Genomic DNA, 13951 nt, shown 5'->3' on the forward strand with positions numbered 1-13951 from the left:
GGACTTTTCAACACAAATCTCAGAGTCATTGTTATTCAACATTATTTTTCAACTTATAAAACTATTTATACCAGCAGCAATTAACTGTGGATGGTGGCATTATGGATTATTTCTACTTTTATACCTTTTTGTGATTTTTAAGTTTCCGACACACGACACACGTAGTCAAGAAGATACTGTTTTTTTTAATGGCGTTCTCTTAAGTTTAATGTGATGGGGGGGGGCGTGTATTTTTTTTATTGGGTAATATCAGTTTCAGAGAGTATTCTTTCTGGCTCACGCTATCTTCTGAGCCTCAGGATGCCTTTTTTTCCTTTGTCCCCTGAAGCATGAGGTTAAGAGGTTTTTTCCCTCCTATATTTTTATCGTTTTTTTATACCATCTTGCTTGTGTAACATCAAAATGAAGCAGAACAGAGAAATCAATGAGTTGTCTTGGCATCGATTTATTCTGTTCTCAGGTGGCCGAAAAGTCGGGAACTGTGAACTGAAAACTTCATCTTGTATTGATTTTCTTAATTGTCTCCCAAACACTCGCGCTTGCTAGAACTCTCCAGAGACAGGCGACACCCCAAGCCTGAAAGAAAAGTCTTTGCTGAGACAAAGAATGGGGGGCAGGGAGGGGACACAGGACCTCACTAAATGCTAGATAAGAGAAAACAAGCGATTATTTCAAGGCTGAGCCTTTGAAACTGCAGTGCAGCTAGAGAAGGCTGTTCCTGCCTAAAGATGCCGCTTGTCTAGTCTGTTTGTGTGGCCATTGCGAAAACTGCTGGCACCTCTGTGCCAGGGCTCAGCTGCCTTCGAAAGATGTTTGCAGTGGCTTTCCTATCGAGCAGCAGGATGAAGCTGCCATTCAGAATATAAAATGCTTGCTTGAAAGTCGATTTTTCTGGAAGCCAGTGTTTTTCAAGATGAGAAAGGACAATTGAAAACTAATTAAGATGGTCACTTGATGTCTTATTGGGCTTCCTCAAGAAATGACTTTCACCAGATTCATAACTACTAAGTGTTGTTCATGGAATTTTCTTGTTGGGTCCTTAGGATTCCTGCAAGGGCTAAGGAGGTCGTGCATTGTGTTAGAAGAGAAAGTTCATGTCTTAAAGGATGTAGGGTAGACCGAAGTTCACACGGGGAGCATAACTACACTAGAAAACAGCCCCTATTAATCTGAACTTCATGGTATGTTATCCAAGTAAAGTAACTACGTAGGACCCCACTGTCTGACCCCCCACACAAGCTTCGTCGTCTGATTTGCTCAGAGACCACTATTCGGTTCGAGAGACAAAACGAGGCTTTTAAAAAAAATCATCACGGGAACAGGCTGCCATCTGTGTTTGTTGCTGAGGACGGGGTGTGTTTTTCCTCCGGGCAAAGCACTTTTTCCATTTTCACTGTTCACTTCTTATTCTTGTCCCTGCCTGTCCTCTGGGTCCCCTTGTAGAAAGAGCTCTGTGGTGTAGTCACCGCCGGCTGCATGCCGATCGATGGCCCCTCTCAGCAGTGGGCAGACGGTGTTAATTAGGCTCCGAAGTGGTTTTTATGGCAGTGCCGACAGTGGGTGGCAGCGCTCTGCTCTGCTGAAGGCCGCTCGGGGCCGGGTCCCAGCGCCTCGCCACTGCCCGTGGCTGGCTGCTGTAGGAGGCATGTGTGTTCCCGTCTCTCTCACAGCCGAGGTCACGATGTCTAACTCATACTGTGTGTTCAACTACCAAACGGCTTGATCTCCTCCTGCAGAAAGATGGCTATTCCTCACGGGAGTGTGTTTGTTTAATAGCTTTATTGAGACGTAATTCACATACCGTACAATTCATCCATTGAAGTGTACAGTTCGGCAGCTTTGAGTAGATTCGGAGTCCACGCAGTCCATTTTACAGCCCCAGAAAGAAGCCCCATACCCGTTAGCGGTCACCTTTCAGTCTTCCCCCAGTCCTAGGCACCTGTCAATCTCCTTTCTGTCTCTGTGGATTTACCCATTCTGCACATTTCCTATAAAGGGAATCTACAATATGTGGTCTTTGTGGCTGACCTCTTTCATGCAGCTTATTTTCAAGGTTCATCCTCATTTCGCATGTATCAGGGCCACACAGGGAAGCACCAGGGCCGGTCAGGAGGCAGAGGGAGGGAGAAGAAAACATGGGCAAAAGCTTTTATTGTGGTTTCCATGGGGCAGAAGGGGTGAGGCAGGGTAAATGGGATTAGGATTGGCTCGTGTGAATAATTTTAGTGGGCTCTGGCACATGGGGGCTGTCCCTAGTCATCCAGCACGAGGCAGGTGGGTGTGGGCCTGGATATGACAGCTCCGTGAAGGAGGTAGCTGCAGGTGTGGGCTCGGGACTGGTTGGTTTGCATGTAAAAGGAGCTCTTCCTTAGATGACCATCTCTGGAAACTGGCTACTCCTGGGGGGATGGGAGGGCACAGATGTCAGAGCATCAAAAATACGGACTAATAAGACAGATGAATACAGCTGCTCTGTGGTGGAGGTCCTGACTCATGTCTTGATCAAGCAGTTATTTCAAGGCTGCGTATGTTAGAGAAAGACTCAATGGGTCCGTCGCTTTAAGTCTTAAGTCTTAAGTCTTGAGGGGAGTGATGGTTGGACTGCTCCAGAGGAAAACGAATAATGTATCTCAGTCGGTCACATGGCCACCAAAGGCATATCGTTAAACTTTTCTATAGGAAGACCCCCTCCCCCAAAAGAGAAGGTCATCTCAAATGCATTTTGGAAGTGTGTGGTTAGTCGGTTATAAAGAAATACAAAGAATATCAGAGCTCTGTGGGGTGTGTTTGAGCAAACAAAGGCATTCTAAAATACAATAACGTCTCATTTAAGACTTTGTAATGTACAGGCAATCCTCATCCTTCGCAGATTCTGCTTATGAATTAATTCCCCTACTTGCTAAAAACGTATTTGTGACCCCCAGGTCAATACTTGTAGGGCTATCGTGGTCTTTCTCAGACACATGCACACAGCCAAAAACTTGAGTTATCCAAGTTACCCATTGCTCACTCTCCCAGCAAAGGCTCATGCTAGAAACAGGTGTGTCCTTTTTGCACTGTATTTAGTGCCATGGTTTTTTGGCTTTTTTTTTTTTTTGTCCTCTTCGTTGATGACTTCACGGTTTAAAATGGCAAGCGTAGGGCTGAAGGGCTGTCCAGTGTTCCTAAGCGCAGGATGCATCTCACAGAGAAAATACGCACGACAGACACGCTTCCTTCAGGCACGAGTTAGCGCGCTCTTGGCCCTGGGTGCCATGTTGCAAGATTGACAGTGTATATTAAATAAGGCGTCAGTCAGCAGAAGCATACATAACCCAAGGTCACGTAGCGAGTGACTGGTTGCTGAAAGGATAGCTGGAGGCTCACAGGAACCTCGCCCTGGATTTCTCCTACAAGCGGTGCTTCAGGATTCGCTAACTCAGCGTCCCCTGCGACGTCACTACTACAAATAATGAGAATTCGACTGTAACTTTTTATTTTGAAATAGTGCACGAGTCACAAGAAAGTGCAAAATTGTTGAGTCCCTGCGTATCCATCACTGAGTGTCCGCCAGTGATGCTGTAATCATAGTCCATTGTCAAAACTGAGACACTGACATTGGGACCATATTATTAACGCAGGGACAGGCCCTATTCAGATTTTGCCATTTGTTACGTGTGGGTGAAAGGGGAGAGTACAATTCTATGAAATTTTATCCCATGTATAGATTTAAGTAACGAACACCACAGTCAAGATACAGAAGCATTCTACCACCCCAAAGAAATAATCATTACCTTCTTTTATGGTGATAAATTATATGTAACATGAAATTGTACCATTGTAATCATTATTAAGAGTACAGTCCAGTGGCGTTAAGCACATTTCCATTGTGTCATACAACCATCCCCACCATCCATCTCCAGAACTTCCTCATCTTCCCAAACTGACACTCTGTCCCCATTAAACCCTCACACCCCTCCCTCCCCCAGCCTCTGGCACCACCACCTACTTCCTGCCTCTATGAATCTGACCCCTCTGGGGACCTCCTGTGAGTGGGATCACACAGTGTGTGTCCCTCTGTGTCTGGCTTCTCTCACTGAGCCTCATCGTGTCCTCCGGGGTCATCCACGTTGTAGCAGGTGTCAGGATGTGCTTCCTTTTTAAGGCTGGATAATCTTCCATGAAAAAATGATTTCTTGACCTGTTTTGTGGGAGACGCTGCCCTCCATTCTGTTGGGGAAGCAGATGACGATCAGAATAAATAAGTGCACTTGACCCTTGAATAGTGCAGGGGTTGGGGTGCCCAAACTTTGGAACCAGAGATTCTTTGAAGGTGTTTATGGCGACTTTTTCTTCTGTGGACTATTTGATTAAAGCAGAATCCACCCCTCTTCAGGCAAGACCGCAGATCACAGGGACAGCCTGTCGGTGGTCCCAGGATGCTGGGCGGAGGATGCATTTCAGGATCTGTCCCATATTTGTGCACTCAGGTCATAATAGCCTGGGTGGGGTTTAATGTGGTGCCGAGATGGCAGGAAATGCCTGCTCTGGACCGTGAAGGCCTCGGTTTTATGATTTGCGCCTTGGTCCATGGGAGTTCGTCTGTGAGTGACAGCCTCGTCATCTTTGTCTACTGTAATAATTGTTAGCCACTTATGATCACAACATCGCGATGTTTGGAGTCACTGCCTAAATGGGATCCTCACTATGCTGAGCTCTGATAAAAAATGAATAGCTGATTGAGAATGTTCTGTGTGTGTAAAATGGCGTCACACCACTTAGTGGGTGGTGGTGGTTTTTTTATGAGCTGTCTTCATTACTCCTCTACCAGAAATCTTCTGTCGGACATGCACCCACATGCACACTTGCAGCCTCCCTAAATTTCCACCTGAATTAAAACTCAGCGTGCTCAACCCCTCTCCCCAAGAAAAGCTCCTGAGAGAAGTACATTTTCTTGGAGGGCCAGCCCCATGCTCGCCCAAGAGTCATAGGCTCCCTGCTGCTGAGAACCAGAGTGCCAGCTGCTTCCTTCATATAACATAGAGAAACCAGTGGGTGGGTGCTTTGGAGACCCAGGAGCCAGGTAGGGAAGGCCACCAGTAGATTTCTTGTTAATGCTGCTGTTGGAGGAAAGCTTTCAAATGTGAATAAATCAAATGTGAATAAATTAACCAAGCAGCCTGGCTCAACTAGGCTTGAGTTAGAGGGTTACATTGTGGGGGGCGGACCAGCCTGATTAGTGACAGCTTGGTTTTCTAAGAGTTGCATCTTTCCGGCAGCGGGAAATCACAGGCTACGTGCTTCCTAGTAGCTCAGCTCTTAAATTAGCGAGCAGATGAGTGCAGACAACCCTTTGGGTCCCCTGTTGCATGTTAGGTTGGTTTACAATCGCTTGTGAAATAGGATCAGAGCCTGTCATCCACTCTGGTGGTCAGCTTGTGTCCGAGTGCTTACGGACTGTGGTGCCTGCGGCTCACACCATGCCCTGTGGCCTCGGTCTCAGTCATCCTGACATCCGATCTCAGATTCATTAGTCGTGTGTGTGATGTCAGCACCAGCCACACCAAGTGCAGACTCCCTACTTCGTGATATTAGCTTCTTTACAGTGAACAGAAACTGCTCTCTGCTTTTGACCCCCTGCTAAGACAGAAGGGGTGTCAGGATATTTTGTTGTTATTTTACCAAAGGAGAAAATATGATGTGATTTGCACCCTAAACGGTCTCAGTGGGGACCAATTTCCTGCCCTCCAGACCCGCTGCTTCAGCCAATAAAGTAAGAGAAGACACAGCTTTACATTTCTAGAAGGATCCCAGGGAGGTATAAGAACAGCGCACTGCGCAGAGTCTGGGAGCCCCGCCGTGAACATGGGACACGCGCATTCCAAAGGCAGCGACAGAGACAATGCGCTCCACAGCCGCCCCGACCTGTCTTTCTATGGCTCCTTTCCTAGGAAATGGAGCGAGAATGTCTTTCTAGATAATGAGCTGCTGACCTCCAAGATCCTGTCTGTCCTGCGGCCACAGTCGGAGCAGGGCTTCCGGACCGGCCACCTCCACTACCCTGCCCACTTTCTCAGCACCAACTCTGTCTTTGCCTCCGTCGCAGCGTCCCTGAAGGAGCACCCGAGGACCACCCTCTTGTCCGATGGCAGCCCGGCCCTGTCCAGGAATGTCGGCATGACGGTCTCGCAGAAGGGGGGTCCACAGCCAGCACCCAGCCCGGCGAGAACGGGGCCGCGACTCGGGTAAGCCAGGACCCCTCTCTGCCATTGAGGGCAGGTGAAGGGAGGGGGCTCGGGGTGGCGTTCCCTGGGGACCCTGCCAGCAGCCTCTCTGAAAGGAGACCCTCAGGGGCGTGTGAATCTACTCAGGGGCCCCCAGCCAGGCAGTGAAATTCCCATTAACACTTGTTTCAGAGTCATTCCTTTTCTTTTTCAAACAAGGTGTGTTCTGGGTGGGCTCGACCATTGGAGCCATTTTGCTTCATGCTCTTGAAGGGTCCCTTTGTATACTCAAGATGAGGCTGGAAGCTCCCAAGGGGGTTGCCTGCCATTATTTATGCCCTAACCCCGTGTTCCAAGAGCTTCGAGGTGGTTCTCTTAGTAGTGCACTCAGCAGCGTTCAGGGAGAAAACGTCTTACACAAATGTCATCACGGTGATCCATGTATGAGTTGGTGGGGAAAGCAGCTGATTATCTTTCTGTATTAGAAAGGATTCTCTCTCCACCCTTGACTGAGTGAGGCTGTGTCCACCTAGCTCTTTCTGGAAAGAATTTCAGGGGCTCCAGTGGCCAGTAAAGGAAGGATATGATTAACATACCTTTACAATGTATCTGAACATTAAAGTTAGTTATGAAAGAAGTCCTGATGTTATGTTGACAGATAGTCTCCTGATTTTCAGAAATGATCTGTGACAAAGTTAAGGCTTACATTGAAATCCAGAAAGTTCTCAGATAGCATTTAAGCAGATTAACAGTCTAATTTGCCTTCATAAAATGGGACGTGCGTGTGTGTGTGTGTGTGTATTTCGATTTTTTTGTAGTAATTGTTTTTATGATTTTTATTTAGACCAGTCACAGGAGAAATGGATGAAGCCGACTCTGCATTTTTTAAATTTAAGCAGGCAACGGATGACTCCCTTTCACTTACATCCTCGAATGCCGAGTCCATTTTTGTAGAAGGTACAGTCATCCCGATGCTTTCACAGATGTCACGTGGTCCCCATCACTCTGGGAAGTGCTGGGACCCACACCAGTGTGTCCACGGGCCGCAGGCTGGGCTGGCCCCGAGCAGTGGCCTCTTGCTCCTCCCCCAGACCCCTACACTGCCTCGCTGAGAAGTGAGATCGAATCGGACGCCCATGACTTTGAGGCTGAGTCCTGGAGCCTCTCCGTGGAGCCAGCGTACGCAAAGAAACAAAAGAGGGAGGTGGTGAAAAGACAGGACGTGCTGTACGGTAGGAAGCCCTCCGCCGCCACACCAGCCTTCCACACTTCTTTTCCTTTCTGTAAAGATTTGTTCCACTGGGGAGTCTGGGCTTCACTGCCGACTCCCCCTGAAACTGTGTCACCCGCTTCCTGCTCCCCCAGGACAGCCTTGCCTCCCAGGCCTGTCCCAGCTGTCCCTCGTGACCGCAGACAGGCCTGAGCGTGGTCGTAATTGGGGGGTTTGGAGGCTGTCCCTCTCTCCGTGTGGGACTGTAGCAACAGCTCCGTGGTGGGCACCCCTTTCCGCTGGCCGTGGGCAGTCACTGCCCTGAAATTGGATGTCGCAGGATTCGATGAAAACCACAGCTCCCAGACACAGCGCCTGTGCCTGGGCCAGGGCTGCGCTGGATGCCCCACCTATGTCCTGCCAGGCTCCAGAACCCCCTACAAGCTGGGTGACAGAGGCCCAAAGCAACCACAGTGGAACCTGAGGCCTTTCTCTCCCTTAATCTCTTACTGTTCATATGGTCCTTCTTCCATGGGAACTGTCTCCAAGACTGACCGTGTTGTGTCACCTGAGGAGGAATTTTCCTGTCCGTTGTTGGCATTCTGGCATTTCTAGAAATGTCCTTACTTTTTATCCCACATGGCCGGTCCAGCTCCGGGATCCCCACACTCCACTCGGGTGTCCACGGGCGCCCACGTCCTTCTGAGTTTCACACACTGAGCTGCCTGCCCAGGCCACTAGGTTGGGGTGGGAGTGGGGAGGAGAACCCGAGTGGATGCTTCCTCTCAGGGCCCCAGTCCAGGCCAGAGATCTTTCAGAGAGGGACGGAGAGGATCAGTCTGACGCTTCTATCCAGGCGGCCGGCTGCCACGTTGTCTCAGCCCTGGGCAAACACAAACCTGGGCGCAGTGCTGCTGACTTGGTTTCACCTCTAACAGCTTCAAGGCCTTGACTTGAATGACAGGAAAACTCCAACACAAAACCTCGTCTTTCTTTGCCTTTAACAGTTAATTAAAATCTCACTTGAGCTCTGCTTTTGCATCAGTTACCGTCTGGGTCTGGCCCCTGACATGCACAAATGTGTGAATTGCATACCCCAAGGAGTGGTGTTCATCCAAACGGTGTTCTGGCTCCAAACAGCCTTGAGACGCCTTCGGCACAAAACCCTCCTGTGAATGTGAGGTCCCGGCACACATCCTGGGTCCTGCCTCTCCGGATGTCACCCCACCCCTCGCTGCTCCCTTAAGCGGGGGCCCCTGCAGCACCGGGGTGGGGAGAGCGGGAGGCCTGGCCTTTGGGTAGCAAGGCCACGGGGGCGAGGACTTCAGCAGAGAACTGAGAAGCCAGCCTGGCGTGTGGCAGGCGGGCAGGACGCACGAGTGCCCCCGTGGATCACGGGAGGAGCGACGCCAGGGTGTGTAACCTGTGTGGGTAAGTCCTGTCCCCATGCCCCACAGAGCTGATGCAGACGGAGGCGCACCACGTACGGACGCTGAAGATCATGCTCAAGGTCTACTCCAGGGCCCTGCAGGAGGAGCTGCAGTTCACCAGCAAGGCTATTGGCCGCCTCTTCCCGTGCGCGGACGACCTCCTCGAGCTGCATAGCCACTTCCTCTCTCGGCTGAAGGAGCGCCGCTGGGAGGCCCTGGAGGAAGGCAGCGACCGGAATTACATCATCCAGAAAATCGGGGACCTTCTGGTACAGCAGGTGGGCACGGCTGGCATGAGCCCCCGTCTGGCTCTGTCCCTTTTCAGTAACAGCAGGGACAAGGCCCTGTATTGTGATTTATAAGAAACATGTATTTGCTCTTTGTCCACAGTTCCTGGCTCAACAGGTCCCAAAACCCTTGGAATTTCCTAAACGCCTTATGAGGCGACTTCTAGAAAGCTCCTAAGGATAGGATCTGGATGCCAGGGGAGCCAACCACGTGGTTAGAGGGTTGGAAGCTGGCGTCCCACTCCCCGACCTTGGGGGTGGGGAGAGGGACTGGAGGTGAATCAGTCATCAATGGCTAATGATTTAATCAGTCGTGCCCCTATAATGAAGTCTTCATAAGAACCCAACAGGACAGGGTTCAGAGAGCTTTCGGGTTGGTGAACACGTGGAGATTCAGGAAGAGTGGTGCCCGGAGAGGGCATGGAAGCTCCGCCCCTTTCCCCATACCTGGCCCTCCCCCTGGCGGTTCCTGAGTTTATCCTTATTAAAGGCAGTGGTGATCTAGTAAGTAAACTGTTTCTCTGAGTTCTGTGAGCCACTCTAGCCAGTTAATTGAACCCGAGGAGGGGATCACAGGAACCTCTGATCTATAGCCAGTTGGTCTGAAGCACAGGTGACAACTGGCATCTGAAGTAGGGGGAGGGCAGTCTTATAGGACTAAACCCTTAACTTGTAGATGCCATCTCCAGGTAGGTAGTGTCAGAACCTGCTGTCGTCTGAGAATTGTTGATATGGGGGGAACCCACACACACACATTGGAACTGAGTCTAGGAACCCTTTCACCCCCGTTTATTCATAGCCTGCCTCCCCAGACGACAGCGGTCCTGGGCCCTTACAGCTGTGTGTGCAGCCAGTCTAGCAACACAGAGACCTAAAAAGTGTGTGCACTTGTCCAAACACTGTCCAGTGTTGCGTTCTGGGCTTTTTTTCGGTTGGTTGCCCAGTCTTTATTTTTTGGTTTTGGCGGCTGTGTTTTTGGCTGTTAGAAGCGTATCTATGGACCAGAGCCACCTGTGGGAGGGATGTTGACCCTGAATTGACTTCTGAGTCAACTTCTGAGCCTCAGCCAAGATTGTCAGAGGGCACCACCACCACTAGCCTGACCTCAGAGTGATCCAAGCTTCCCGAGTCAACTCGTTAGAATAAACTGGAAGAATACCTCTTTTGCTTTTAAATTTTTCTAACTTTGTTCAGCTTAAATTTATGTTTCCTTCTCGGAGTTCAGGATGTCGTCACAGCATCTGTGACATCGTAAAGCCCATTAGCAGAACGTTTTCTCGTTTTACCTTTATTGTACCTTGCAACAGGACGCCTGTACTAAAGCATGTCTCTGCTTGAGTATGTGTTAGAGAACAAAGTAAAATCGCAAGTGAATTCAGTACTTACTTTACAGAGTCAGATGAACGACATGAAAACGTTCCCTGGCGGTTTTCGTGTTTCCTTTCAGTAACATCTCCACTGTCTTTCAGTTTTCAGGTGAAAACGGGGAGAGAATGAAAGAAAAATATGGTGTCTTTTGTAGTGGCCACAATGAAGCAGTCAGTCATTACAAGTTGCTGCTGCAGCAAAATAAGAAATTTCAAAACTTGATCAAGGTAAAAAAAAAATGATTTTTTAAATTAAAAACATCCGTTTTACTGTATTTCCCTTCCCCCCGTCCCCCACCATACACACACACACACACACACACACACACACACACACACAGCGCTGTTTGGAGATCTTTAAATTAAGGTACCTGTTATAAACCAGTGATCTTCACATTTTTATTTTCGTTCTTAACCATGAACTCATTCAAGAACATGTCAGTGGAATCTTCTGGAGAATCCCAAGGTGTAAAAGCAAAGCAGACCTAGAGCTTTGCTCCTTGACACAAGGGTGGCCCCCAAGATGCCCCTGCAGGCCCCAACATGGAACCCGCTGACCATCATTCCTCAGATTGTTGAGGTGACACAAGTGTCGCTTCACGGGGCCACCCTGCCCTGGGAGCCGCCCCCTCTGGAGTCACCCATGGTGCCTCCGACGCTCTGACTAATGCAAGGCATTCCTTACTCTAAACCTTTGTCCCCTCCCTTGCCTCCTCTCCTCTCTGGTCCCCTATGTCCCCCATAGTCTGTGGAATGACCCACACCCATCTTTTGCCTAACAGAGTGTGGACACTCAAAGCTCAGAACCAAAAACGCTTCACCCAGCCTGAGTCAGCTGGGTCGGCCAAGGCGCTCCCTCCTGCTATCTAGAAGGTGCATCCGGTTGAGGCCGCTAGGCTCTGTCAGCATAGCTGTGTGGTGGCCCTGGCACACTTGATTCCAAAAAGCTTCATCCCCTGTCGCCTGGACCCTGAGGACTTTATTCTGAAATGATATTCTGTAACTAATGGTCTGGAGTTCAAATGATGCGTTTTCAGTTTCACTCCATTATCATCACAGTGGATGGACGTGAAAGGGAAAAAAAGTCACTTTAGGGCCTAAATTCATCTGGTGACAAGCATGGGACAGGCCACCCAACATCATGAGCTAGAAACACTTAGAAAGTGGGAGGGTTCTGATGAGATGAAGGAAACCAAGAGCGAGTTTTGTTCCCAGAATGTCACACATCCCACAGTGACTCTCCTGGTCCTTTCTGCAATGGCTGGCATTCCTGAAACTCAGACAAGAGTGGTGGGAGCAAAGAAGGAGAGCATGCGGTGTGCTCTGAAGAGCGCCGGAAGCTGCTCTCAGCCCCCCACCAAGAAACGGCTTCAGATGACCGCTTCTTGGGTTCTTAGCTAGAGGTATGTATCAGAAGCCTACAGGGAGCCGCTTCAGAAGGCACAGGCCTAGTCTGGTTCTGGAAGGTCCAATAGCCGTCAGTCCGGGTCAGGATCTTCACACACATATGTGCGCACGTGCACATGCATCGTACAGCTCCGGGTGATTCCCGTGGCCGCCCCCGGCTGGTTCTGGTTTCTTCTCCCCTGCTGCCTTGGGGGCCCCCTTTGTAGGCCAGGCTGCCTTTGCTTTTGTTGCCTTTGTGTGTATCCTGCTTTTACATTTCTGGTGAAGCCAGCAAAGAAAAGGTTCCCGTGAGCCAAAGAGGAAGGAGCCCCCAGCCTCGGTATCCAGCCAAGTTAAATCCACTGATTTGGCAGGAAGTAAGACGTCAGTACGGCATGGTTTTGTTTTCCATTTCATAGAAAATCGGCAACTTTTCCATTGTGCGGCGGCTGGGCGTGCAGGAGTGTATTCTTCTGGTCACTCAGCGCATCACCAAGTACCCCGTGCTGGTGGAACGCATCATCCAGAACACAGAAGGTACCGTCGCTGCCTTGCCCGTCGGAGTTGTGCCGGTGGTCTCTGTCGCCCTGCGCCCTGCTGTAACCATTGCTTTGGACACATGCCCCTCTGTCATTTGTCCTTGGTTCTCTGGGTATTGCTGGGCTCGGGGACCATTCACTGAGTTGTCACCAGGCAGAATCACTGTGCAGGGTGCTGGGGCTTCCAACCAAGAAGGATGGGAACCGGGCCTCACGGGCCCACTGTTACCTCGGCCCCTGGCACAGCTGAGCCATAGCAGGCCCTCGGTGAACATCTGAGGAGAGGCTGCGTTATGGAGAAAGTGCCCGTGTTAGGGTCACTTCTCAGTGACCCAGACAGAAAAGACATGGTTCCTATGTTTGTGAGCGGTGCCACAGGAGAGCCTGCCGACAGCCTGCAGGGCAGTAGGGAAGGGGCACGAGACCCAGAGGCCGGGGCAATGCTGAGTCATCTCCCTCGTGTCCAGGGGACGTGGGCCACGAAAGGCACGTCCCTGGGGAGGGAGGGGCCCACTCTTGGTAACAGCAGGAGGTGGAGGGAGTGTTATGAAAAGCTGGAGGGCACAGGGAGTCTCTTTACCAAGGGGTGGCCGTTACATGTGTCACTGAATTGCACCTTAGCTTCTGCATTCCACAGAAGCTCTGTTGGTAAGAAAAAAACAAACAAACGCTGGGCTGTTGCATTTGTTTTGGAGAAGCATTTATATCTGGGGAGATTCAAGTTGGAAGGCAATTCTTGAAGGACCTCTGAGCAGTGGCCCCAGGGAACCCCCCTCAGACCCCGTAGCGTGTCCGCCTCTGTCCTGTTCGTGAACGTGGACAAAGGAAAGCACTAAAACTCTGCTGTGTTGGCAGCCGGCTCCGAGGACTATGAAGACCTGACCCAGGCCCTGAACCTCATCAAAGACGTCATCTCACAAGTGGACGCCAAGGTCAGCGAGTGCGAGAAAGGCCAGCGCCTCAGGGAGATCGCAGGCAAGATGGACCTGAAGTCCTCCAGCAAGCTCAAGAACGGGCTGCCCTTCCGCAAGGAGGACATGCTACAGCGGCAGCTCCATCTGGAGGGCACGCTGTGCTGGAAGACCACGTCCGGGCGCCTAAAAGGTGAAGCCCTGCCTGGGCCCCCTCGGGAGGGGACCCTCTTGGACGGGTGGCCCCTTCTTGGATTGATACCACTGTCGAGAAGTAGTGGGTGCCCTCTGGATCCATGGGCACCATTTTGGGTTTGTGGGTGCCAGCTGGCACAGAGCCACCGCAGCCTGGCTGCTTCATGGCTGAAGGGAGGTCGTGTGCTAAGTCAGGAGGAGCACAGGCAGCCACAGTGGAGTGAGAATGAGACAGTCACCCCAGCACCCTCCTCCAGTCTCTGAGACGGTGTGGTGCACACCAGAGGGCCCCTGGATGCAGAGGGGTGGGGATTCATTGCCAGCAGAATTCCGTAGCACCGTGAGGCCCCAGGTTTCCCAACCGGCCGTCCAGGGCGCGCCTGTAGTGGGCCCAACCACTGACGGCCTAGTGTGGGTAGAACA

The 13951-nt window shown here is 50.7% G+C and overlaps 1 protein-coding gene across 6 annotated transcripts in view; it reads left to right on the plus strand.

Annotated features, from left to right (window-relative positions):
- ARHGEF18 (Rho/Rac guanine nucleotide exchange factor 18) overlaps positions 1 to 13951 on the plus strand; it is an 80643-nt gene that overhangs the window by 55008 nt on the left and 11684 nt on the right. For all 6 annotated transcript variants that reach the window (XM_033134335.1, XM_033134336.1, XM_033134337.1 and 3 more), the window contains 7 exons: positions 6086 to 6224; positions 7048 to 7160; positions 7295 to 7435; positions 8871 to 9121; positions 10600 to 10725; positions 12303 to 12420; positions 13278 to 13526. In XM_033134335.1, the coding sequence (XP_032990226.1) occupies positions 6086 to 6224; positions 7048 to 7160; positions 7295 to 7435; positions 8871 to 9121; positions 10600 to 10725; positions 12303 to 12420; positions 13278 to 13526 (1137 nt within the window). The remainder of the gene's footprint in view (positions 1 to 6085; positions 6225 to 7047; positions 7161 to 7294; positions 7436 to 8870; positions 9122 to 10599; positions 10726 to 12302; positions 12421 to 13277; positions 13527 to 13951) is intronic.

Source organism: Rhinolophus ferrumequinum, chromosome 18, assembly GCF_004115265.2.
Source record: "Rhinolophus ferrumequinum isolate MPI-CBG mRhiFer1 chromosome 18, mRhiFer1_v1.p, whole genome shotgun sequence".
Classification (NCBI taxonomy): domain Eukaryota; kingdom Metazoa; phylum Chordata; class Mammalia; order Chiroptera; family Rhinolophidae; genus Rhinolophus; species Rhinolophus ferrumequinum.